General features: G+C 35.7%; 1 protein-coding gene across 2 annotated transcripts in view; it reads left to right on the forward strand.

Annotated features, from left to right (window-relative positions):
* The window catches only part of ATRNL1 (attractin like 1), a 684,787-nt gene that overhangs the window by 97,432 nt on the left and 561,079 nt on the right, over positions 1 to 26,276 (forward strand). For both annotated transcript variants that reach the window (XM_068549055.1, XM_068549056.1), the window contains one exon: positions 17,979 to 18,133. In XM_068549055.1, the coding sequence (XP_068405156.1) occupies positions 17,979 to 18,133 (155 nt within the window). The remainder of the gene's footprint in view (positions 1 to 17,978; positions 18,134 to 26,276) is intronic.

Here is a 26,276-nt window from a genome sequence, read left to right on the forward strand (position 1 = left end):
TTAGCGTTAATATGAAAACATATTTCAAGTATATGTGATTTCAAAGATTTTTTAAAGTACAGAATTAATATAGTACCACAGAAGCACTATCTAAAACATCCTGTATTTATAAGAATTCCAATTTCTCAAAAATGATTCCTTTTGTATTGTTAGGATGTTTTATTAATTAGTACTGTATTATCCTTTGCTAAGAGACTTTTAATTTGCTGTAATGATTTTGAGTACCAGGGCCATTATGGTCTTGATTTCTTAGCCTTGTTAGATGAGGTGTCTCATAACGTTTTTTGCACATATATGTTTGTAGAGCTTGTAGTAGGAGCCCACATCTTCATTTTTCTTCTATGTCAAGGCTTTTCTGTGATAGTAGAGACCTCAAATTTTCTTGTCCTATTGTTGAAGTCGTTTTCTCTATTATTGTGTTCCTTTAAAACACAATAATAAAAGCACAATATGTTTTAACACATAAGGAACATATTAAACATTATCATTTACAACTTGCAACTGTAATTATAAATTTGGTATTTTTTCCAGTTTTTTCCAGTTAAAAAAAGATTTCAACTATACTTCTAGAAATATTAAAAAAGAAAAGTGGTGAGTCTAATGTTTCCTCATGATTAGATTCAGGGTTTGCATTTTGGTAGATCACTAAAATGTGTTCTCTGAATTTTTTTTTTTTTTGGAAAAAAACTTTTACTGAAATAAAATTCATATAACATAAAATTCTCCATTGTGGCCATTTAAAGTGTACAATTCAGTGGTTTTTAGTATATTCATAGTGTTATGCAACCATCACTAATTCCAGAATATTTCCATCAGCCCCAAAAAGAAATCCTATACTTTCCTATACCCTTTCCCTCCATTTCCTGGAAACCACTAACCTACTTTCTGTTTCTATGGATTTGCCTATTCTCAATATTTCATATAAATGAAATGTACAGTGTGTGACATTTTGCATCTGGCTTCTTTCACTTAGCATAATTTTTCAGGGTTCATCCACGCTGTAGTATATTTCTGTACTTAATTCTTTTTTATGGCTGAATAATATTCCACTGTATGAGTATACCTCATATTGTTAATCCACTCATCAGTTGATGGACATTTGGGTTGTTTTCAATTTGGGCTATTTTGAATGAGGCTGCTATGAACTTTCATGCAGAGGTTAACTTTCATATCTTGGTTAAAGTAATGGTTAAAGTGTTTCCACGTTTCTCCACTGTAAAGATACAATTTTTCCTTTTTAAATTAATAAACACTGTGTGGAGATACTTTGAGACTATGTAAATATTTTGTTTCTCATTAAACTTTTACACACTAGTTTTAGCATCCATTGATCATTCTTGGTATCACTGTGATGGTTACCAAATGGGGATATTGTAATATTATTCCTTGTAAATATCCCAAGTTGTGTGTTCACTTATATCAGTATCAATTGATGGATTTTTATTTTAATCAATGTTCTATAATCAATTACTATTCTTTATTTTGGTGTTCAGAGTGTCCCAGATTTGGCCATCATGAGCTTCTTTCAGTAAGGCTCCTCTATTCTTTAGACATGTCCCCAGTCACTCTAGTGCATTTCTACACTTTCTGGCACAGATGCAAAAAAAAAAAAAAAAAAAAAAAAAATTCTGTTTACATCTTGTAGTTTCCCTGCTGGAGTAAGTCATTTCCCCCAAGAAACCTAGATTACTTTTAGTAGAGAATGGTATTTAAAAACCAAGATTAGGGGACTAGGTATGTTTATTACTTTTTTGATGTGTTTATAGACCCTATCAGAAGATGGAGCCAGAAAATTTAGAAAGACACAGATGTTTATACTTATTTATAGAAGTGGGTATATAGCTCTGTCTCTGTATATATGTCTGTCTGTCTAAACCCTGTCTGTCTAAACTGCATAATGATGTAATACAACATTACAGGATTTATTTTAGACTTCTGTCTTCCATATTTGTAAATTCCTTTTGAAAGTGAGAAACCCGGATCCCACTTTACAATTCATATATTTTAAAAAATTATCTGCTTACCAGGTACTAAGGGTTGGGTTTATTTATTGCAGTAAAGATATCATATCTGGAAAAGCAACTGCAGTTTTTATCACCACCATTTTATTTTGTTGTCCTTTAATTAATAGACTTTAGTTTTTAGAACTGTTTTAGGTTTAAAGAAAAGTGAGCAAAAGGTATGGAGATTTCCCCAATACTCCCACATCTTCACCACCCCAAGTCCCTCTATTATTAACATCTTGCATTAGTGTGGTACGTTTGTTACAATTGATGAGTCAATATTGATACATTATTATTAACTAAAGTCCATAGATTACATTAGGACTTACTTTTGTGTTGTTGGTCCAGTGGGTTTACACCATGTATAATGACATATTCCACTGCTACTGCATCATATAGAATAGTTTCAGTTGCCCTAGAAATCATGTGTGCTCACCTCCCTCTCTCCCTGCCCAACCTCTGGCAACCACTGATATTTTTACTGTCTTCATTGTTTTTGCCTTTACCAGAATGTTATATAGTTGGAATCATACAGTATATATCCTTTTTTAGATTGGCTTCTTTCACTTAGCAATTTGCATTTAAGGTTCCTCCAAGTCTTTTCATGGCTTAATAGCCCATTTCATTTATCACTGAACAATATTCTATTGTATGGACGTGGTACAGTCGTTTATCCATTCACCTACTGAAGAACATCTTGGTTGTTTCCAAGTTTTGACAGTTATGAATAAAGTTGCTATAAACATCCACTTGCAGTTTTTTGCGTGGACATAAAATTTCAACCAATGAGTGCAATTGTTGGATTGTGTGGTAAGGGTGTTTATTTTTATGAGTATGTTTAGTTCTGTAAGAGTGGTTGTACTATTTTTCATTCCCACCAGCAATGAATGTTGCTCTGCATCCTTGCTAGCATTTGGTGTCAGTGTTTTGTATTTTATCCATTCTAATAGGTAGTGGTATTTCATTGTTTTGATTTGTAATTCCCTAATGACCTATAATGAGCATTTTCCCATATGCTTGTTTTGCCATCTGTATGTCTTCTTTGGTATCTGTTCAGACCTTTTGCCAATTTTTAATTGGGTTGTTTGTTTTCTAATCGTTGAGTTTTAAGAGTTCTTTTTATATTTTGGATTCAGGTCCTTTATCAGATATTTGTTACAAATATTTTCTCCGAGTCTGTGGCTTACTGTTTCATTCTCTGAATGGTGTCTTTCACAGAGTCAAGGTTTTTAATTTTAATGAAACCCAACTTATTATTTTTTTCTTTTATGATTTGTGCTTTTGGTGCTGTATCTAAAAAGTCATCAGTAAACTCATGGTCACCCAGATTTTCTTCTCTATTATCTTCTAGGAGTTTTATAGTTTTGCATTTTACATTTAGGCCTATGATTCATTTTATGTTAATTTTTGTAGAAGGTGTAAGATCTGTCAAACTTCTTTTTTTTTTTTTTTTTTTGCATGTGGATGTCCAGTTATTTCAGCACCATTTATTGAAATGACTGTCCTCTCTCTCTTGAGTTGTTTTTGTTCTTTTGTCAGAAGTTAGTTGACTATTTGTGGGTCTATTTCTGGACTCATTATTCTGTTCCACTGATCTATGTGTCTGTTCTTTCCCCAGTACCACACTATTTTTATTATTGTAGCTTTATAGTAAGTCTTGAAGTCAAGTGGCATTAGTTCTCTGAATTTGTTCCTCTTTCTCAATATTGTGTTGGCTATTCTTGTGAGAATTTTGATGGGATTGCATTGAATATATAGACTAAGCTGGGAAGAACTGACATCTTGACAGTAGTGAATCATCCTATCCATGTATTATATATGGCCTATCCCTTTATTTACCTCTTTGATTTCTTTCATCAAAGTTTTGTAATTTTCCCAATATAGATCTTATACATATTTTGTTACATTTATACCTATTTCAGTTTTGTGGGGTGCTATATAAGTGTTGTGTCTTTATTTCAAGTATCCGTTGTTCATTGTTAATATGTAAGAAAGTGATTGACTTTCGCATATTAACCTTGTATCCTACAACCTTGCCATAATTACTTATTAGTTCCAGGAGTTTTTTGTTTTTTTGTTGTTGTTGTTGATTGTTTGGGATTTCTTACATAGGCAATCATGTCATGTGTGAAAAAAGACAGTTTTATTTATTCCTTCCCATTTTGTATATCTTTTATTCCCTTTTCCTGTCTTATTGCACTAACTAGGACTTACAGTAAAATGTTGAATAGGAGTGGTGAGAGAGTATATCTTGCCTTGCTCTTTCTTAGAAAGAAAACATCTTTCCATTTTCTTGCCATTAGTATAATTGTTTTTTTTAATAGATCTTTATTGGAGTATAATTGCTTCACAATACTGTGTTAGTTTATGTTGCACAACAAAACGAATCAGCCATATGCGTACACATGTCCCATATTACCTCACTCTTGAGCCTCCCTCCCATTCACCCTATCCCACCCTTCTAGGTCATCACAAAGCACTGAGCCGATCTCTCTGAGCTATGCTGCTGCTTCCACCAACCAACTATTTTACATTTGGTAGTGTATGCATGTCGATGCTACTCTCCCTTCGCCTCAGCTTTGCCCTCCCACCCCATGTCCTCAAGTCCATTTTCTATGTCTATCTCTTTTCCTGCCCTGAAACTAGGTTCATCAGTACAATTTTTTTTTTTTTTTACATTCCATATATATGTGTTAGCATATGGTATTTGTTTTTCTCTTTCTGACTTACTTCACTCTGTATGACAGACTCTAGGTCCATCCCCCTCACTACAAATAACTCAATTTCGTTTCTTTGTATGTCTGAGTAATATTCCATTGTATATATGTGCTACATCTTCTTTATCCATTCATCTGTCGATGGACATTTAGGTTGGATCCATGTCCTGGCTATTGTAAATAGTGCTGCAATGAACATTGTGGTACATGTCTCTTTTTTTATTATGGTTTTCTCAGGGTATATGCCCAGTAGTGGGATTGCTGGGTCGTATGGTAGTTCTATTTTTAGTTTTTTACAGAACGTCCATACTGTTCTCCATAGTGGCTGTATCAATTTACATTCCCACCAACAGTGCAAGAGGGTTCCCTTTTCTCCACACCCGCTCCAGCATTTGTTGTTTGTAGATTTTTTTCATGATGGCCATTCTGACTGGTGTGAGGTGATGCCTTGTTGTAGTTTTGATTTGCATTTCTCTAATAATTAGTGTTGTTGAGCATCTTTTCATGTGCCTCTTGGCCATCTGTATGTCTTCCTTGGTGAAATGTCTATTTAGGTATTCCACCCATTTTTTAACTGGATTGTTTGTTTTTTTGATATTGAACTTCATGAGCTGTTTGTATATTTTGGAGATCAATCCTTTGTCTGTTGTTTCATTTGCAAATATTTTCTCCCATTCTGAGGGTTATCTTTTGGTCTTGTTTATTGTTTCCTTTGCTGTGCAAAGGCTTTTAAGTTTAGTTAAGTCCCATTTGTTTATTTTTGTTTTTATTTCCATTACTCTAGGAGGTGGGTCAAAAAAGATCTTGCTGAGTTTTATGTCAAAGAGTGTTTTTCCTATGTTCTCCTCTAAGAGTTTCATAGTGTCTGGTCTTACATTTAAGTCTTTAATCCATTTTGAGTTTATTTTTGTGTATGGTGTTAGGTAGTGTTCTAATTTCATTCTTTTACGTGTAGCTGTCCAGTTTTCCCCGTACCACTTATTGAAGAGGCTGTCTTTTCTCCATTGTATGTTCTTGCCTCCTTTGTTGTAAATTAGGTGCCCATATGTGTGTGGGTTTATCTCTGGGCATTCTATCTTGTACCATTGATCTATATTTCTGTTTGTGTGCCAGTACCATACTGTCTTGATTATTGTAGCTTTGTGGTATAGTTTGAAGTCGGGGAGACTGATTCCTCCAAGTCTGTTTTTCTTTCTCAAGATTGTTTTGGCTATTTGGGGTCTTTTGTGTTTCCATACGAATTGTAAAATTTTTTGTTCTAATTCTGTGAAGAATGCCATTGGTAGTTTGATAGGGATTGCATTGAATCTGTAGATTGCTTTGGGTAATACAGTCATTTTCACAATATTGATTCTTCCAATCCAAGAACACGGTATATTTCTCCATCTGTTTTTGTCATCTTTGATGTCTTTCATCAGTGTTTTATAGTCTTCTGAGTACAAGTCTTTCACCTCCTTAGGCAGGTTTATTCCTAGGTATTACATTCTGTTTCTTGCAGTGGTAAATGGGAGTGTTTCCATAGTTTCTCTTTCTAATTTTTCGTTGTTGGTATATAGGAATGCCAGAGATTTCTGTGCATTAATTTTGTATCCTGCAACCTTACCAAATTCATTGATTAGTTCTAGTAGTTTTCTGGATTTTCTATGTATAGTATCGTGTTATCAGCAAACAGTGACAGTTTTACTTCTTCTTTTCCAATTTGTATTCCTTTTATTTCTTTTTTTTCTCTGATTGCTGTGGCTAGGACTTCCAAAACTATGTTGAATAAGAGTGGCGAGAGTGGACATCCTTGTCTTGTTCCTGATCTTAGTGGAAACGCTTTCAGTTTTTCACCATTGAGTATGATTCTTGCTGTGGGTTTGTCATATATGGCCTTTATTTTGTTGAGGTAGGTTCCCTCTGCCCATTTTCTGGAGAGTTTTTATCATAAATCGGTGTTGAATTTTGTCAAAAGCTTTCTCTGCATCTATTGAGATGATCATATGGTTTTTATTCCTTAATTTATTAATGTGGTGTATTACATTGATTGATTTGCATACATTGAAGAAACCTTGCATCCCTGGGGTAAATCCCACTTGATCCTTTTAATGTGCTGTTGGATTCTGCTTGTTAGTATTTTGTTCAGGATTTTTGCATCTGTGTTCATCAGTGATATTGGTCTATAATTTTCTTTTTTTGTGATATCTTTTTCTGGTTTTGGTATCAGGGTGATGGTGGCTTCGTAGAATGAATATGGGAGTGTTTCTCCCTCTGCAGTTTTTTGGAGGAGTTTGAGAAGGATCGGTGTTAGCTCTTCTCTAAGTGTTTGATAGAATTCGCCTGTGAAGCCATCTGGTCCTGGACTTTTGTTTGTTGGAAGATTTTTAATTATGGTTTCAATTTCATTACTTGTGATAGTTCTGTTTCTATTTTCTAATTCTTCCTGGTTCAGTCTTGGAAAATTATACCTTTCCAAGAATTTGTCCATTTCTTCATGGTTGTCCATTTTATTGGCATATAGTTGTTTGTGGTAGTCTCTTATAATCCTTTGTATTTCTGCAGTGTCAGTTGTGATTTCTCCTTTTTCATTTCTAATTTTATTGATTTGCATCCTCTCCCTTTTTTTCTTGATGAATCTGGCTAATGGTTTATCAATTTTGTTTATCTTCTCAAAGAACCAGCTTTTAGTTTTATTGATCTTTGCTATTGTTTCCTTCGTTTCTATTTCATTTAATTCTGCTCTGATCTTTGTGATTTCTTTCCTTCTACTGACTTCAGGTTTTCTTTGTTCATCTGTTTCTAGTTGTTGTAAGTGTGGGGTTAGATTGTTTATTTGAGATTTTTTCTTGTTTCTTGAGGTGAGATGGTATTGCTATAAACTTCCCTCTTAGAACTGCTTTTGCTGCATCCCATAGGTTTTGGGTCATTGTGTTTTCATTGTCATTTGCTTCTTGTATTGCTTCATTTCTTCTTTGATTTCTTCAGTGATCTGTTGGTTATTTAGTAGCATATTGTTTAACCTCCATGTATTTTTGTTTTTTACAGTTTTTTTCCTGTAATTGATTTCCAATCTCATAACGTTGTGGTCAGAAAAGATGCTTGATATGATTTCAATTTTCTTAAATTTTCTGAGGGTTGATTTGTGACCCAAGATATGATCTATCCTGGTGAATGTTCCATGTACACTTGAGAAGAAAGAGTATTCTGCCACTTTTGGGTGGAATGTTTTATAAATATCAATTAGATCTAGTTGGTCTATTGTGTCATTTAAAGCTTGTGTTTCCTTATTTATTTTCTATTTGGCTGATCTGTCCATTGGTGCAAGTGGGGTGTTAAAGTCCCCTACTACTATTGTGTCACTGTCGATTTCTCCTTTCATGGTTGTTAGCATTTGCCTCACGTATTGAGGTGCTCCTATGTTGGGTGCATAAACATTTATAATTGTTATATCTTCTTCTTGGATTGATCCTTTGATCATTATGTAGTGTCCCTCCTTATCTCTTGTAACAGTCTTTATTTTAAAGGCTGAATTATCTTATATGAGTATTGCTACTCCAGCTTTCTTTTGATTTCCATTTGCATGGAATATCTTTTTCCATCCCTTCACTTTCAGTCTGTATGTGTTCCTAGGTCTGAAGTGGGTCTCTTGTGTACAGCATATATATGGGTCTTGTTTTTGTATCCATTCAGCCAGTCTGTGTCTTTTGATTGAGGCAGTTAATCCATTTACATTCAAGGTTATTATCGATATGTATGTTCCTATTACCATTTTATTAATTGTTTTGGGTTTGTTTTTGTGGGTTTTTTTCTCTCTTGTGTTTCCGGCTTAGAGAAGTTTCTTTAGCATTTGTTGTAAAGCACGTTTGGTGGTGCTGAATTCTCTTAGCTTTTACGTGTCTGAAAAGCTTTTGACTTCTCCATTGAATCTGAATGAGATCTTTGCTGGGTAGAGTAATCTTGGTTGTAGGATTTTCTCTTTCATCACTTTAAGTATATCCTGCCACTCCCTTCTGGCCTGAAGAGTTTCCACTGAAAAATCAGTTGATAACCTTATGGGGATTCCTTTGTATGTTACTTTTTGTTTTTCCCTTGCTGCTTTTAGAAAATAAAAAAATAAATATTTTTTCTTTGAATTTAGTTTTTGTTAGTTTGATTAATATGTGTCTTGGTGTATTTTTCCTAAGGTTTATCCTGTATGGGACTCTCTGTGCTTCCTGGACTTGGGTGACTATTTTCTTTCCCATGTTAGGGAAGTTTTCAACTATAATCTCTTCAAATATTTTCTCAGACCCCTTCTTTTTATCTTCTTCTTCTGGGACCCCTAAAATTCGAATGTTGATGCGTTTATTGTTGTCCCAGAGGTCTCTGAGATTGTCTTCAATTCTTTTCATTCTTTTTTCTTTATTCTGCTCCTTGGCAGTTTTTCCACCATTTTGTCTTCCAGCTCACTTATTCATTCTTCTGACTCAGTTATTCTGTTAGTGATTCCTTCTAGTGTATTTTTCATTTCAGTTGTTATGTTGTTCATCTCTGTTTGTTTGTTCTTTAGTTCTTCTAGATCTTTGTTAAACACTTCTTGTATTTTCTCATTCTGTGCCTCCATTCTGTTTTGGAGATTCTGTATTCTCTTTACTATCATTACTCTGAATTCTTTTTCAGGTAGATTGCCTATTTCCTCTTCATTTAGTCTTGTAGGTTTTTACCTTGCTCCTTCATTTGTGACATATTTTTTTGCCATTTCTTTTTTTTTTTTATGAGTGGGATTGTGTTCCTGTCTTACTGGTTGTTTGGCCTGAGCTTTCCAGCTCTGGTCGGCTATTGGGTAGAGCTGGGTCTTGGTGCTGAGATGAGGAACTCCGTGACCTCACTCAGATGAATATTCCCTGGGGTCTGAGGTTCTCTGTTAGTCCAGTGGTTCGAACTTGGAACTCCCACCGCAGGAACTTTCACCCGAACCTGGGCTCGTGAACCAAGATCCTGCAAGCCACCTCTGGTGGCAAAAAAAAAAAACCCAAAAAAACCCAAGAACAATAACAAAGTAAAAAATAAAATTAGACTAGGAAACTAAGAGATATGTTAGGAAGAATATAAAAATAAAAATATAGATGAATCAACAACTGGGAGGTACAACAGTACCACAATAGTACAAAAGACAAGGAGGGGGAAAAGAAAAGGGTGTGGGGGAAGGCCTTGGCTGTGGAGGGTGGAGCCTAAGCAAGGGTGAGGTTTGGGCGGTGGGCGGGGCCAATGCTCAGGGCCCACAGGGCTGCAAAAGGCCCTAGGGAATGTGGGGCATGGGGCTTAGGCTCAAGGAACAGAAGGGGCTGAGGTGTGCCCCCCACCCCAGGTCGCAGAGGGCAGGGACCTCACCTGGGAGCCCAGCATTCTTCCTGGGCTTGAGTGGGCATGGCAAACACCCTCCTCTCCTCTCCTGCTCCTCCAGTCTGGGAGGGCCCCTCCCGCCTGCCTCTCCTGATCTCCCTGGCCTCCCTCCTATGCCCCCAAGGGCCCATGCAGCCTGGAGGGGGGTTTGGAGGGCAGGGGATCGGCCTGGGAGCTCAGCAGGCTCCCTGGCCCTGAGTGGGCGGGGCCATCACCCTCTGCTCCTCTCCCGCTCTTCCCGGAGAGTCCCTCCCACCTGCCTCTCCTGATCTTCCTGGCCTCAGGGGCACTGATCCTGTGTGGCCTCCACTTCTCCTCCCCCCTCAGTCCCCCTACATCCTACTTGTTCACTTTGGGGTTCCTCCCTTATCCTTGGGTGTCAGAGTCCCCCATTAGCGGCCAGCAGGCGCCCTAGTTGTGGGGAGATGCTAACCCCATGTCTTCCCACACTGCCATCTTGACTCAGCCTCTAATTTTTTTGATAATTTTTTTTATCAATGTAAGGAAATGCCCTTCTATTTCTAGAGTTATTATTCCTAGAGTTGAGAGGGTACTTTATATATTCTAGATATAAATCCTTTATCAGATATGTGATTTGCAAATATTTTCTCCCATTCTGTACATTGTTTTTCACTTTATTTTTAGTGTCCTTTGAAGCTCAGAAATGTTTAATTTTTAAGACCATTTTATCTGTTATATATTTTGTCACTTATGCTTTTGGTGTCATATCTAAGCATCCATTGCCTAACCCAAGGCAAGGAATATTTACTTCTATAGTTTCTTCTAAGAGTTTTATCACTTGTAGATCTTTAATTTAGGCCTTTTATCAATTTTTAGTTAATTTTTACATATATTGTAAGGGAAGGGTTCAGTTTCTCTCTTTTGTACCTAGATATCCAGTTGCCTCAGCACCATTTGTTGAAAAGAGTATTCTTCCCTTTCTTTGAGTTGGCTATTCTGGGCCCTTGAATTTCCACATGAATCACAGGATTAGTTTGTCAATGAGAAAAACATCCAGCTGGGATTTTATAGAGAGTGAGTTGAATCTGTAGATCAATTTGGAGAGTATGGTCATCTTAACAATATTTTGTTTTCCAATCCATGTAAATGGGATATCCTTTCATTTTTTTAGGCTATCTTTAATTTCTCTCTTCAATATTTTCTAGTTTTCATGGTATAAATTTTATACTTGTTTCATTAAATTTATTTTTAAATACTTTTTCTTTTTGATACTAATATAAATTGAATTGTTTTATTATTTTTATCTTAGGATTTTTCATTTCTGGTTTTATAAATACAATTTATTTTTATTTTATTTTAACCTCCAAACTTGCTAAACTCATTTATTAGTTCTAGCAGTTTTTTGTGGATTTCTTTGAACTTCTATGTATAAGATCATGTCATCTGCAAATAATGAGAGTTTTGCTTCTTCCTTTCCAATTTAGATGCATTTAATTTTATGGTCTCGCCCATTTTCCTTCTTATAATCTCTAATACAAAGTTGTATAAAAGTGACAAGAGCAAAAATCCTTGTCTTATTCCTGATCTTAGAGGGGGAACATTTAATCTTTTACCATTAAGTATGATGTTAGCTCTGTTTTTTTTTTTTGTTTGTTTTTCTTTTTTGTAGATATCCTTTGTATTAGGTTTCTATGGCTGCTGTAACAAATTACCACAAACTATGTAGCTTAAAACAATGGAAAGATATTCTCTCACAGGTCTGGAGGCCAGAAATCCAAAATTAAAGTGTGACCACGGCCATGCTCCCTCCAGAAATGCTAGGGGAAATTCCTTTCCTTGCCTCTTCCAGCTTTGGCTGTCAGTATTCCTGGAGTTGTGGCTGAATCATTCCAGTTGCCTCCACAGTTACATTACCTTCTCCTCTTTTCTGTGTGTCTCTTATAAGGACACTTGTCATTGGATTAGGTCCACTGGATAATCCAAGATGAGTTCCTCATCTCAAGATCCTTAATTTAATTACATCTGAAAAGACTCTTTTTCCAAATAAGGTAACATTCACAGGTTCTGGAGATTAGGACATGGATGCATCTTTTGTGGTGGTGCACTATTCAGCCATACCAGTTTGAGGAAGTTACCTTCTATCTCTATTTTGTTGGGTGCTTTTTATCATGAAAGGGTGTTGTATTTTTTCTAGGCTTTAGCTGCATCTATTGGATATATATGCAGAAGTGGGATTGCTGGATCATATTATAGTTCTTGGTAGTTCAATTTTTAATTTTTCCAGGAATGTTCATACTGTTTTCCAAGTTGACCATACCAATTTCCATTCCCATCAATAGTGTAGAAGGGTTCCCTTTTCTTCACATCCTTGCAAACACTTATCTTTTTAAAAATTAAATTAATTAATTATTTTAAATTGAAATATAACTGACATAAAACATTGTATTAGTTTTAGGTGTATAGCATAATGAATTGTTACATGTATATATTGTAAAATGATTACAACAGTTTAGTTAACATCCATCACATACATAGTTATGAATTATTTCTTTCTTGTAATGAGAACTTTTAAGTCCTTAACAACTTTCAAACATAATACAGTATTGTTAACTATAATCACTGTGCTGTACATTACATTCCCAGGACTTATTTGTCTTAAAACTGGAAGTTTATGCCTTTTGACCACATTTACTCATTTCACCCACCTTCTACCACCTGACTTTGGTGGCCACCAATCTATTCTCTGTATCTATAAGTTCATTTAAAAACATTTTTAGATTTTGCATATTTGTGAGGTCATACAGTATTTGCCTTTCTCTGTCTGACTTATTTCACTTAGTGTAATGCCCTCAAGGTCCATCTATGTTGTTGCAAATGGCAGGATTTCCTTTTTTTTTTAAAATGGCTGAATAATATTCCCCTTTGTATATATATCTTTATCCATTCATCCGTTGATGGACACTCAGGTTGTTTCCATGTCTTAGTTATTGTAAATAATGCTGCAATGAATATGGGGGTGCAGATATCTTTTTGAGATAGCTATTTTGTTTCCTTTGGATAAATACTCAGAGGTAGAATTGCTGGATAATTTGGTAGTTCTAAATTTGTAATTAGATTTGTAATTTGTGATTTGTAATTGTAATTCTAAATTGGTTTTTGAGGAACCTCCGTACTGTTTTCCACAGTGGTTGTACCAATTTATATTCCCATCAACAGTGCACAAGGGTTCCCTTTTCTCCACATCCTCACCAATACTTATTTCCTGTGTTTTTGATAATAGCCATTCCAACAGCTGCGTGTGTGCGCGTGAGGTGATACCTCATTGTGGTTTTGATTTGCATTTCCTTGTTGAGTGATGTTGAGCACTTTTTCATGTACCTGTTGGCCCTCTGTTTGTCTTCTTTGGAAAAATGTCTGTTCAGATCCTCTGCCCACTTTAAAATTAAATTCTTCTTTTTTTCTATTGAGTTATATGAGTTTTTAATATAGCGTGTAGATTGAATTTTCTCCATCACGCAAAGCCAGGCCTGATACTGAGAGTGTCTTATTTATTTTCCCCAGGGCAGTGCCTGAAGTGTTCAAGGTTATGCACATTCTGCCATGGCAACAGAGTTGAGCCGGTTATATGTGTGTGCTCATTCATGACCTGCAGAAGCTAAAGTGTGCTGTCTGCAGGGGTGTGTACGGGGTGCGGGCTACGTGGGGGAGGGATTTATGGATTGCTGGGAGCATGGGTGTGCAAGTTGAGGTGAATCTACACGCAATACACTCTATGAAGTTTATGGGTGGGCCTCTCGGTAGAGTCCATGAGGTAGTTAGTAGAAACCTTAACCCTGTTGGGTTTTTTACCATGACATTTTATCATGTTGCCATGAGCCCCCTTCTCCCTCCCCTGCCCATCCTGTCATTGTTTCGGATGGGGTGAGAAAGAAGTGGGCTTCTTGGGCATCATCCTGCTTGGCCACGGAAGCTAGGCACTTACTAGGTCCTCACTTTCCCCCATGGGAGAAAAAGCAGATTGAATGAGTTTCTCTTGGCAGTGAGCTGTTGCCTTAGGGGGTGGGGGTGATGTGGTAAAGTGAAACTGTTCTTCTTACCCTCTTCAGTCCTGTTCTTGGAATTTTTGCTCCAAGTGGTGCTAGGACTTCTCTGCTGAACTGCTGGGCACTTAACAAAGGTACTCCTGTCTCTGAGTAGTTGACAAAATCAGTGCTTCTGTGGGAGGATGAAGGCAGTGTCGACTGAAAAAAAAATGCACAACCTAAAAGTTGAGAGTTATGTTTTATTTGGTGGACAAATCTGAGGACTTAAGCCCGTGACATAGCATCTCGGATAACTGAGAGACTGCTCCAAAGAGGCAAGCGGGAGCCAGGTATATAGCGGTTTTTGCAACAAAGACCAGGTAGTCAGAACATCAAAAGATTGCTGTTAATTAAAGAAAACCAGATATCTCAAGTTCAGGAATTTAGCGCTTTTCTGTGTATGGAAAGATGCAAAGTCTAGGCTCATTGAGATCATTCCTTTGATATGCACCTCAGCTATCTGGGGCCAGTATCCTGTGCTTCTCATCCTGAGTCTCCTCAGGGTGGACTGTCCTGGGTGGCTGCAGTGGAGGGCATTCTGTTTCCATTCTGAGTTCTCTCAGGGCTCACTGTCATGGTTGCAGTGTGATGGCTCAATGGCTGCAACTTCATTTGTTTACCATATGGCAGGCAATATTTTTTATTCACAGTAGGAAACTTATTCCTACATCTTGCTGCTGTCTCTCCCTGTATCCTCGTATTCTGACTTTTTAAAAAATTCAACACTTTTCATATGCCATCCCATTACCTTCTGGCCTTTATTGTTTCTAATGAGAAGTCAGCTATTTATCTTATTGGGGTTCTCTTGTATGGGAAGAACCTTCTTTCTCCCCCTGCTTTAGAGATTTTACCCTTGGCCTTCAATATTTTTTTTTACTATTTTATGTCTGAGTGTGGCTCTTTCTGTATTTTTTCCTACTTGAAGTTTGTTGAGCTTCTTGGATGTGTATGCTAATGTTTTTCATCAAGTTTAGGAAGTTGTCAGCCGTTATTTCTTGAAAAGTCTTTTACCTCTTCCTCCTCTGCCCTAGTATTCCCAGTAAATGTATGTTGTTGCTGTTAATGGTGTTCTACATTTCGCATAGACTCTGTTCATTTTCCTCTCTGTTTTTTGAATTGCAGGATCTCTATTGATTTATCTACTAGTTCACTGACTTTTTTTCTTGCTGCTTGCTGAAATATACTGTTGAGCTTCTCTACTAAATTTTAAAATTTCAATATTACACTTTTCAACTCCAAATTTTCCTTTTTTTGTTATTTCTCTTTGTTAATGTTTTATATTTGATAGGGTGTTGTCATATTTTCCTTTACTTCTTTAAACATTGTATTCTTTAAGTCTTTGACTATATTTATAATAGCTGCTTTAAAGTCTTTTTTGTTTCATCTGACATCTGGGTTCTCTTAAAGGTAGTTTTGTTGCTTGCTTTTATTCCTGTGTATGGGTCACACTTTACTATTTCATTGCATGCCATAATTTTCCCTGAAAACCAGACATTTTAGATAATATATTGTAGCAACGCTGGATCCTGACTTTTCCTTCCTCTCTGGGGCTGTTGTAATTTTATTTGTTTAGTAACTTGGCTGAACTCTTTTAGAGAAGTCTGTTTCTTCTTCCAAATGCATCCTCTGATGTTCCTCCTCAGATGGTACAGCCTGGGTATGCACACAGTCACCCTGGGATGATAGTAATTTTAGCAGAGCTCTTTGACTTTTTCCTCTGAGCTCTTTGTTAAGCTTTCTGCCTCTGTTTGTATCACACTCACCTGGTAGCCTCCACTAATTGCCAACTGATAGTTCTATTATCTTCAACAATGCTCTGGGGGCATAAATTGCTCCACAGTCTGAATTCCATTTCAAACCTTTTTCAGGGGTAGTCTTTGAGGCCAGTCTTTGAGGTTCTGACCCCAGTAAGGCTCTTATTAGCTGTCTTTTCCCCTGGTTCTCTCTGATAAACTTCTAGCTTGCCTATGTTTTAGCTTATTGTTCTCATGTAGCTATCTCTTAATTGCTTACAACCACTACTTCCATTGTTTTTGAGTGCCCTTAAGGCTTGAAGTTTGCCACCTTGTACCAGATAACATCAAGTTCCCTTGAGACCTTTGGGGCTCTCCTTTTCTTAGGCTGCCTCTCCTTTTCTTAGGCTGTCTCTCCCTGTGGGAGAAAACCTCTATGCCCCTGCTTTGGAAATATAGGTGGGGTTTGTAACCTGTTCTTTCATTGACACCACTGTGTTATGTGCAGAGAACTGGATGGGTATGGTAGCCTTTGCTCTTCTCAGCTTGCCTCTTTTATCTTGGAACTGCTGCCCTATGAATTAGGGGTGAAGACTTTTTGGCCCTCTTGTTCTTAATCTGTGAGGCCTGGCGTATAGCTTCCACCCTGTGGGTGGTGGCTAGGTAGGGAATGAAGACTCGGACCTCGCATGCTTTCTCCTTGAATAGAGCTTCTGCCACTAAGAGTTAGGGGGCGTGAGAAGTATTGGCAGTCTGTTGCTCCTGGTTGTATATTAATGGCCTGGACTAGGAACTGAGGGATGGAGGAGCGTGCTGTGCTTGACTTTACCAGCCTGAGGTTGAACAGTCTTGCCTAACTGGTTATGTATGTGTGGGGAGGTGGCGGTGATGGGAAGAATGGGAGTTGGTAATGAGTCAAATATCATGGACTGTTGCTGTTCTTAATGAAATTTAGTAGATATTCTTGAGGAAATATTTCTTTATTTGTTGTTGCTCTTGGCAACATTTTTGAGATCCAAATTGTTTTTTTTTTTTTTTTTTTTAATTTTTACCAATTATAGTTCTTTCCCTGGGAAGATTGTTCATGGAACTCCTTATATTGACATTCTGCAAGTGAGTTCCGTATTCTTTAAGCATTAATTGGTATTATAGTCTATAGCTTTTGAGATACTGTATAAACCTTACTAACTATACTTATACATACTATGTTTACATGTTGATTCTTTGTACCAGGGATTTATTTATAGAGTATTTATAAAGTACTGATTCATATTGTCATGAACCTTTATTATATATATATCAGTGAATTCAGGTAAAATATAATTGTGAGCATATATTTGTAGTATTTCTCTCATAATTACACTTTAATTAAAAGAACATTTAATTTAATTTGAATGTTTCTCAAAAACGCACTGTGATTTTCAATTATACACAGTATGGGTATATCTCAAAAATAATCTTAAGCAACAGGACATACATACAAATTAATAAAAACTATGTGATTCCATTTTGTAAAGTACTACAAAGGCAGCAATAGAAATATTTGCTGTTAGACTCAGAATAGTGGTAATTTTTTATTTTTTGATCTTAGTACTGGTTACTTAGTTGTGTTCATCTTGTGAAAATTCATTGAGTGTTAGACTTATGATATGTGCACTTTCATGTATGTTATATTTAAAAACTTAGAAAGCATATTATGAGATCCATATGAGCCATGTAGTTTTAACTGAGTATTGTTCAGAGTAAATTTATTATATTTAACTTTATATTTACTTTGGTATTTAAAACTGATGATAATTTGGTCCTCTAGTTTAAAGGAGGCTTGTTTCCTACTTTTATAAATGAAAACAAAATTTCAAAATATAAATTATTATAAAATCATTAACAATTATGTTTAATATTGTGTTTCCTGAAAGCATTTTAAGGTACTATGAATCTCAAAATATTTTTTAAAAATATTGAAATTTAGAGGCCATTTATAAGTTGTTGAAAATAATAAAGCATGTTTTTTCACAATTCCAAGGAAAATTCTATATGCAAATTAGATCCTTTCTGTAATATATATAAAATCAGGGAGGTCTTTTTATCCTTTGTAATACATTTTTAAATTTTATCCTGTAGGACTATTTTGAAAGAAAGTGGGTTTGCCAGATACCTTCATTCAGCTGTTCTTATCAATGGAGCTATGCTTATTTTTGGAGGAAATACCCATAATGACACTTCCTTGAGTAACGGTGCAAAATGTTTTTCTGCCGATTTCCTGGCATATGACATAGGTATGTATCTGTTAGGACTGTACAAAGTAGGAAATACAAGAAAATTTTCATGTAGAGATTCTCAAATACATTACTTGATAGCATATGTATATGTCATTTTAGAGAGAGAAATTCAGTGACAGATTATGACTGGAATTCTCTCCAGTTTCAGCATAGTAGTAGTATAGGGCAGGAGAAGGGATGAACTGAGGTGAATCAGTGGTGGAGGCAGGGGAATTGAGAAATCTGGGTTTGAATGTCTTTTTGAAGGCTTTTATGTATTGTATACCTGCATGAGCACTTTATCAGTCTATTTTGTTTGACTATTACCATATTAGTTTTGATAATGGATAGATACGGAGCATTAGCAAGTTTACATCACAAAGAGTAGGAATGCAAGCATTTTAGACGTAGTGGGGATGGGCAAAGATGCATTTAAATTAAACTCATCAGATATATTTGCTCCACAGACGAAACTGATAGAATTAGAGAAAGGAATATAGAGATAGAAAAGCTAAATACATAATATTTTGGGACAAAATGGAAACCCAGAACATATCTAGGAATGGAAGTAACTAAAGAAGAATCTTTACCAGGGAACCTAGAAATACAATGCATCTATACAACTCAATTTTAATTATGTTATCTATAGTCCTATCAATTTCTGAATAGTAAATGAATGTATTTTTTGAAATACTAAATTTAGCTACGTGGTTGACCATTGTAGTGAAAACATTTCTTCTCTATATATCATGTTATAGATAGAACATAGCTGATATTTTAAATCTTTAGCAGTACTTAAGAGTACCTTTTATTGTGTAAAGTACAATAATAAACCAATTTTAAGCTATTAAGAAACATTTTGATAAATAAAAATAAAAGAGACCAAAGAATAACACGTTTAATAGATGTAAGAAGTATCCTTTCACTTTTAAACATCATAAAGGCACATAGTCTACTTTGGAAAATTATTTCAAGTGGCAGCATATAAAGAAAATTATGACTATTAATAAGCACTTTGATCTCTAAACTATTGTAAGCTTGTTTGGAAGGAAATTCCTAGTAATAAAGTTAGGCATGCTTTTTAAATTCTATGACTATCTGTCTGCGAGTAATCATTGAAAAGAATCCACTGTCTTCAGGATTTTTAGATCCTAAATAATTAAATATTTACCTTTTGAAATAATAATTTGAAGTTATGATTCATGATGAAAATGGGATTATCTTGGCTTTCAGAAGGCTTTTAAATCAGTGCCTGAGATCCAGAAAATCAGTTAAATGAAGTAGTGAATCTAGGCTGGCTTATTATGATCTTTCATTGCCAGGTTGGCACTGTCAACATATTATTTTGCTATGGTGATGAGACAGTATGCTTATTTCTCTGGAGGTGGATGAACGTTTTGATTTTTTTCTAGGAATAAAAATCGTAGGAAAAGTGTAGAATTTTGTTGTAATTGTTAAAAATCCATGAAGTGAGATTTTGAACTTTTGAAAAAGATTCTTCAAGGAGCTTCCACCCAATTTCTGTATTTTAACGAGGAAATTAATGTTGAGCTATTTTGTAGCTGACATATTGGGAATTTATTTTTATTTCTTCCATATTGTTCAGGATTACCATATTTTAGATTTTATGCATCCAGAAAGTTTACCAAGGTGAAAAACATTAGAGGTGTTAGTTTTTCAGAGAGAGAGAGAGAGAGAGAGAGAGAGAAAGGGCGAGCTCTCAGATTATCATTATTCTAATTGCTACCCTTTATTAAGTGTCTTCTAAGAGCTAGGTACTTTACTAAGAGCTTTATTTACAATATCTGTAACCTCTCTAATAACCTTGTAACAAGGTGTTAATAAACTCATTTTCAGATTATTAAGCACAAGAGTAAAAGGAATTTGCCCAAAGCCCTGCAGGTGGTAGATCAAGCTATTTTTAACTCCTAAAGTGGTAGTCTTTCCTCTTGACTACACTGTGCTGTTTAGTCGGGTCCATTGTATGCTCTTCATTTTCGCAACAAATTACCAGACACTTTATGTTTAGTAAGGTTTCTTAATGCTGTGGAAAGATAGAAGCAAATATCAGTTTCGTTTTTCAAACAAATTGTTCAAATTGGAAGAAGAATAACATAGTTTAAACAATGTTGTATTTTAACATAGGATTTTGTTTTCCCTGTGCTAACAACTAACAACAAAAACATACAGCAATACAACCAATGCAGGATAAAGGTGTTTTGTTTTACCTTATTTGATTGTTTCTATGCAGTTCCCAATAAAGCTCCCCCTCCCCCAATCTGTATTTATTCTCCTGGGTTTGTAGCATCAAATGCTGAAATATTTTCCAGGGAAAATTATTTTTCTTATTTCAGAAAATGTCTTCCAAAATAATTGCTTTCCTTATGAAGTATATTTTTGTGGAAATAAAATATAACCATTGTATATGAACCAACCTGAAAATAGATCCTCTTGGGGGAAAAAAAGTTGTGTTGCTAGTTTTTCTCTTTTGTACAGTACACTGGGACTTTTATGGCATATTTAACTGGAATGCACCTGAAGATTTAGCTGATTGTGTTCTATGATGTTTAAACGATAAAAATATGTATGCTAATACTAATTTTTCATTGCTCTAAAATGTACTATTTCAGCCCTACTGCCATAGTAAATTTTATATAGCCAATATCATTAATCTTTGAGGACATAACCTTGCCTTCTCAGTTCTCATTATACTATACATGATCGATGTAGAAGGCATATAATGGTGATTTTTCAAACATGGCTGTACCTTGGCATTCCCTTTGAAGGTTGAAGGGAGAAAAATCAGACCTCTATAACCTGATCCTCTTAGATTAGGCACTGGGTATTTATATTTTTAAAAAGTGACTCAAGTGCAACTGATAATAGAGCCAGGACTGGTGAATAAGACTGGATGGACTGTTACGTATACAATGATACGTTACTTAATGTTCTAGTTTGTAAATCTAGCTCGAAGACGTTTCAAACCTGAAAATTTTATTAATATATATTTTGTTACTGTTAGTGGTATCATTATTGCACCTGATTCAAGATTAAAGTGATCTTTCTGGTAAAGATAGCCTTCTAGTACATAATGAGACTAAAGATGCAGTGGAAAAGCATGTCTCACTGAGTTGATCTCAGGTTATTAGACATATTTATACTTTTAAACTATTTGGCTGTGGAAAGTAGTGTCATAAAAGTTAGTTTTCTAGGGTCAGTGGGAAAAAAGGAATCAAGTAGTCTGTATATTTTTCACATCTCTTTAGTAAACCACCCATCTTTTTGGTGGTTTGACTGAAGATATCAACATTTACAAATGAGAGATTTTCCTGAATTGAAACATACCTTAAAATTGAATTGAATCTTGAGACAGTATTTCAGAATCATCAAATTAATAGCTATTATAGAATTTTCAGTAGGCCTAACATATTATTATGATACTTTTAATTACAAATGGTAGTTATTCTTCTTCAATAAGAAAATTTACCTAAGGGTAAGAGAATGTACGAGATGAAAGATAACTCAGAGATACATTGATCATAATTTTTTTTCCTCAAAAATATAGTAGAGTCATGAAAATGTAATTTGTTGAGTTAGATTATTTCAGAATAGGATAGGGAGTCCGATTTATATCAGAAATATATCTTGCAGAAAGCAAAACACTTAACTAGTTTATGAAACATAGTATACATTTTTTTTTTTTTTTTTTTTAGTATACATGTTTTTGTACAACCCTGTAGAGTGATACGGGTGTGTGTGTGTGTGTGTGTGTGTGTGTGTGTACACACACACACACACACACACACAGAGTATAATGGATACAATTTTGTAAGGCACATAATTTCATTAAAAAATCATATTCAAATTAAAACATCTAATTATTTAATTTTTTTGAACAATCCAGCAAAACTATAAAAATTCAAGCTTGCTCGCTCTTCATGTTTATAATTATTTTTATTTTCTGGAGGTTATTTTATTGTCCCTCTCTTCGTTAATCAGTATTTCTCTCTGCGCTCTGTTAACTCCTTAGGGCTCTTCCTTGACAAAAGCAGCACCCCTTGCCCTGCCACCTGAAAGAACCCATTTGTTTCTTTGTCTGTAAGAAAAACTCTTAAAATCATCATACCCTTTTTTCAATGAATTTAGCCAACTGTTGACTGTTTTAAGTTTACTGTATCCTTTGCTCAAGGTTCTCTTTTTCTTTCTATAATAAACTATTGTGTAGAAGAAATAGTAGTTTCTTCTCTTTAAAAAAGAGGCCAGTAAGTAAGGGAAAAAGTGACCTTTCGTTTTGTGAAAAGGGAGAACTAACATTCGCCGAAAGCTTCCTGTAATGTTTTGCACTTTACATATGCTTTATGATGTAATTCTCATAACATCTGTGTAGCGTGTACTATTATATTCATTCATACAGGAAGAAACTGTGATTTAGCATGGTTAAACCCAAACTTGCATAGGTTGTAGGATGGTGTATTCAGAATTTGAACCCAAGTCTAAGTTCAAAGTTCTTTTGAGTCTACCACTGTACTATATATTGATGTTTTCCTGATTTAACAGGAAAAAAATTTGAAAGATCTTTAATTGGGAAAAAAGGCATATAATATTTGTTAATGTAGCATGACACTCAAGAAAATTAGTTTTATCAGTATATTTAATCAGTGACCTCAAGGTAGAGAATCAAGAAGAGTAACGAACAATGAATCTCTCTTAGTAGATCTATAAGCATTTTGAGAGATTGTTTTGAATACAAAAATTGCTAAATAAAGATTCTTGAAATAGAATATACACTGAAAGAAAAGTGTTTAAATGTCTCAACAAAACCTCTGGGGAAGAAGGCAGGGAAAACAGTCATGAATGTAGAATCAAACATCTAAAATAAAATATTAGCAAACAGAATTCAACAGTTTCAAAATTATAATAAACTATGACCAAGTAGGAATTATTCTAGTAGGATTTCAAGTATGATTCATTATCAGGGAATCTATAAATATAATTTATTACCTCAAGACTATTTACTGAAGCCAACAGGAAATAACACTGTATGTTAAAACATGATAAAATCATTTCATTTAAGATTGATTGTCAAATAGTGATGCCCACTTTGCCTGGCAGAGGGTAAGAAGCTAAATAAATATTTATGGAATGAATGCCAGAGGACAAAGTCCCGAGAGAAACTGTGGGTATGAAACTGTGGGTAGCAAAAGTGTGCACCTTTTAGAATAGTAAGATAAATTTTTACCTGGGGGAGGGAGACCCAGTGAAACATCAGCATCTCAGGGGAAGGCGGAGAAAGATTTTTGGCAGCATCCAGAAATTTGGTTTTCTATTACATAAGTATCCATATGGTTAATAAAAGTTTTTCTTTGTATTCATCTAGTTTTGAGTCTTAAACCTACAACATATGTGCTCTTTTTAGTGTATTTCAAATATGCTATTAAGACTGAGTTAAGAACTGGTGTTTCAAATGAAATATTAAAAGAATTTTTAAAATGTGTCTTTAAAGTATTATAGACGCATATTTTCATGGAAGAATATGAGTATTTGCAGAAAAATTAGCTAATGTATGTGCATTTTTCACCTGTACTATTTTATGCATAAGTGATAAAGTAAACCTGTCTCTGAATTTCAGCATATGTTTTTAATGTAATTATGTTGTCTCTCATGTGTGAATAGTCCTAACAGCACAGTATTCTGATTGCTGAGATTTGTGTTTGAGAGACTAGTAACTCTAATTTCTTGATCTTATGTTTATTGAGTGTATAAGGTTTTTAGATAAATATTTAGTGCCTTGTAGTACAGATTTTTTTAGAAGTCTATATTCTAGAGAGTATATTTTACTTTGGTCTTTATTGCTGTGTGGCTTTTCTGTCGGTATGGGATGGTATTTCTGTCAATTTTCATGATGTCAGTAACTTTGGAATTTGCTTTAGTTTGTCTAGTTTTGAACTGTTTGTGAAGTGATAATGACATGAGTGTTCTGGAAATATATTTTCTTCTTGGCAAAAAATACGATTATAGATTGCAGTCAGACATTATTAATATGAGACTTTATATTGTAAGAATGGAAAGAGACTATGTGTAAACAAATTATATTAATTTAATACTGAGCTTTAAGGCATTTGATACCTTCTACATTTTACAGGAAAACTAACCTGTGTTTTACAGAGAATCCTGATCAAGAATTTGAAAACTCAGCAATGGAATTTATCTAGCCCAACATTCTGTTTAGTCATTATTGAAAAAGCTGCAAGGGATAAGTGGAAAGTGTATTTGCTGCAACTGCTCCTATGTTTTTCTCTTCTCATTCATTTCTCATTGAAAAATCCTGGCAGGTGGGCAAATATCAGCAAGCATGAAATGTCCCTATAGTTGCAAAAGTTGCTTACCTCAACTAGCTTTTCATAAGCTTGCAAGTTAAATTCTCTTCTTCCTAAACAATTTTGTGAGTTGAAAACGATTTGCCAGCTATTTTAAGACACTGTAGAGGAATATTCACACTTACTGTGTTGTATCAGTCAGTACAGGTTATGTTAGACTGAGGTAACAAACAATCCTGTCACAGTTCTCTGAAAAGCAAACTCTGAGACAGAGTTTAGTGTTCAGGGTACTTATTAGGTCCTTGGATTGAACACCTGTAAAAGGGAAGGGAAGAAGCAGGATTGGGCGAAAGGTAAAAGTCAAGCAGACTTAACATCCTCAGCCAACTCCAGGACAGCTCTGGAGTTGAAATGCCCCTCAGAGTTGTCCCTCTTTCGGATAAAACAGGTCTTGGTCGGTCATTGTACGAGGGTCACTCCCAGGACCTTGGGTGCGGAAGCTCTCTGTAGCTAAGGCAGTCTCTGCAGGGGCTGGCGGCTGAATGGTGTCCACTGATAAGTCCTTCCCTGAAGGTGTATTTAGTCAGCGCCTTTCCATGTTCATCGCAATTCATTCTTTGGGCCACTCAGCCCGCTTCTTCAGATATATTTGTTAAACAGCTCCTCCAGGATTCCAGTGGGCCTTTCTCCCTGGTGGGAGCCTAGATTATTGCTCTGGCTTTTGTAGCTGGTCTCAGGGCTGCAACTGATATTCACCATGTCCCTCATCCATTATTTTTTCATGTCTCTTACCCTCAGCTAGCACTTCTTCTGGTCTCTGTGTCTTACCTGGTAGCATGACCCACTCCCTCCCCCTTAGGTATTTGAGCTCCTGATCATCGTATACCTTCTAGTCTGGGTTACTGTACTTGCCCATTTACCATCGCACTTGGCAAAGGGATACCAAGAAACACCTAAAGGGATCATCTGTGTACCAAATATATTCCCCTGCCCTTATTTGTGACAGCAGTCCCTCCCTTTGATGGTCGGGGCCAATTACCCCTGCCAAGATGCTACTCCTTTTTTGCCTGCTTGCTGGTCCCTTGACACAAGGAGCCTGAAGCACCCAAGTGGCAACTGTAGCTTACAGTTAAATGGTTAACTGCTACTTCTTCTGCCAGAATATTTTTCCCTTTGGGGAATAGGACCTCTAATCCTGCAGAACCCAGAATTGCAGGATGACGAGCACAGATTTCCCAATTGTGTAACTGAATATGAGGCCACAAGAAGTGGCTTTTACTCCTGGGTTTTTGGACCTATATATTCTTCCTACTGGGGACACAGCACTATTTAAAGGTCTTTAGTTCAGGTGTATCCTGCATCCTGGTGCTTCAGTTGTGCCTGTCAAAATCTCTGTCAGGTTGTGTGGTTTGGGATCCAGTGGATTTCATGGTCATAGGCCCATTTCTGTACCTCCTTTTCTGTGAAGTGTGTCTCCTGACTACATGGGATGCCATGCTGGTTAATCAAACATTTCATAATTTCTAAGATAGTTGTGCTGGTTAAGAGCCTGTGGGCAGAAAAAGCAAATGCATCCTCAAAATATGTATTCTTGTCATAATGAAATGTTGGCCCATCCAGAGTGGAAGGGGCCCAATGTAGTCAACTTGCCACCAAATGTCCAGTTAGTTTTCTTGGGGAATGGCCTTATCAGGGGATCAGGACTGATATCTTGCTGTCAGGTTGGACATTTAGTGGAAGAGTAACTCCATCATCAGCCTTTTTCAGAAGGAGCCCATGTTATTGCATTCCTGGATGGCCTCCATCTCTGCCATATGGCTACTTAGTTCATGTGCTCATTTCTT

The sequence above is a fragment of the Eschrichtius robustus genome, chromosome 7 (assembly GCF_028021215.1).
Source record: "Eschrichtius robustus isolate mEscRob2 chromosome 7, mEscRob2.pri, whole genome shotgun sequence".
Taxonomy (NCBI): Eukaryota; Metazoa; Chordata; class Mammalia; order Artiodactyla; family Eschrichtiidae; genus Eschrichtius; species Eschrichtius robustus.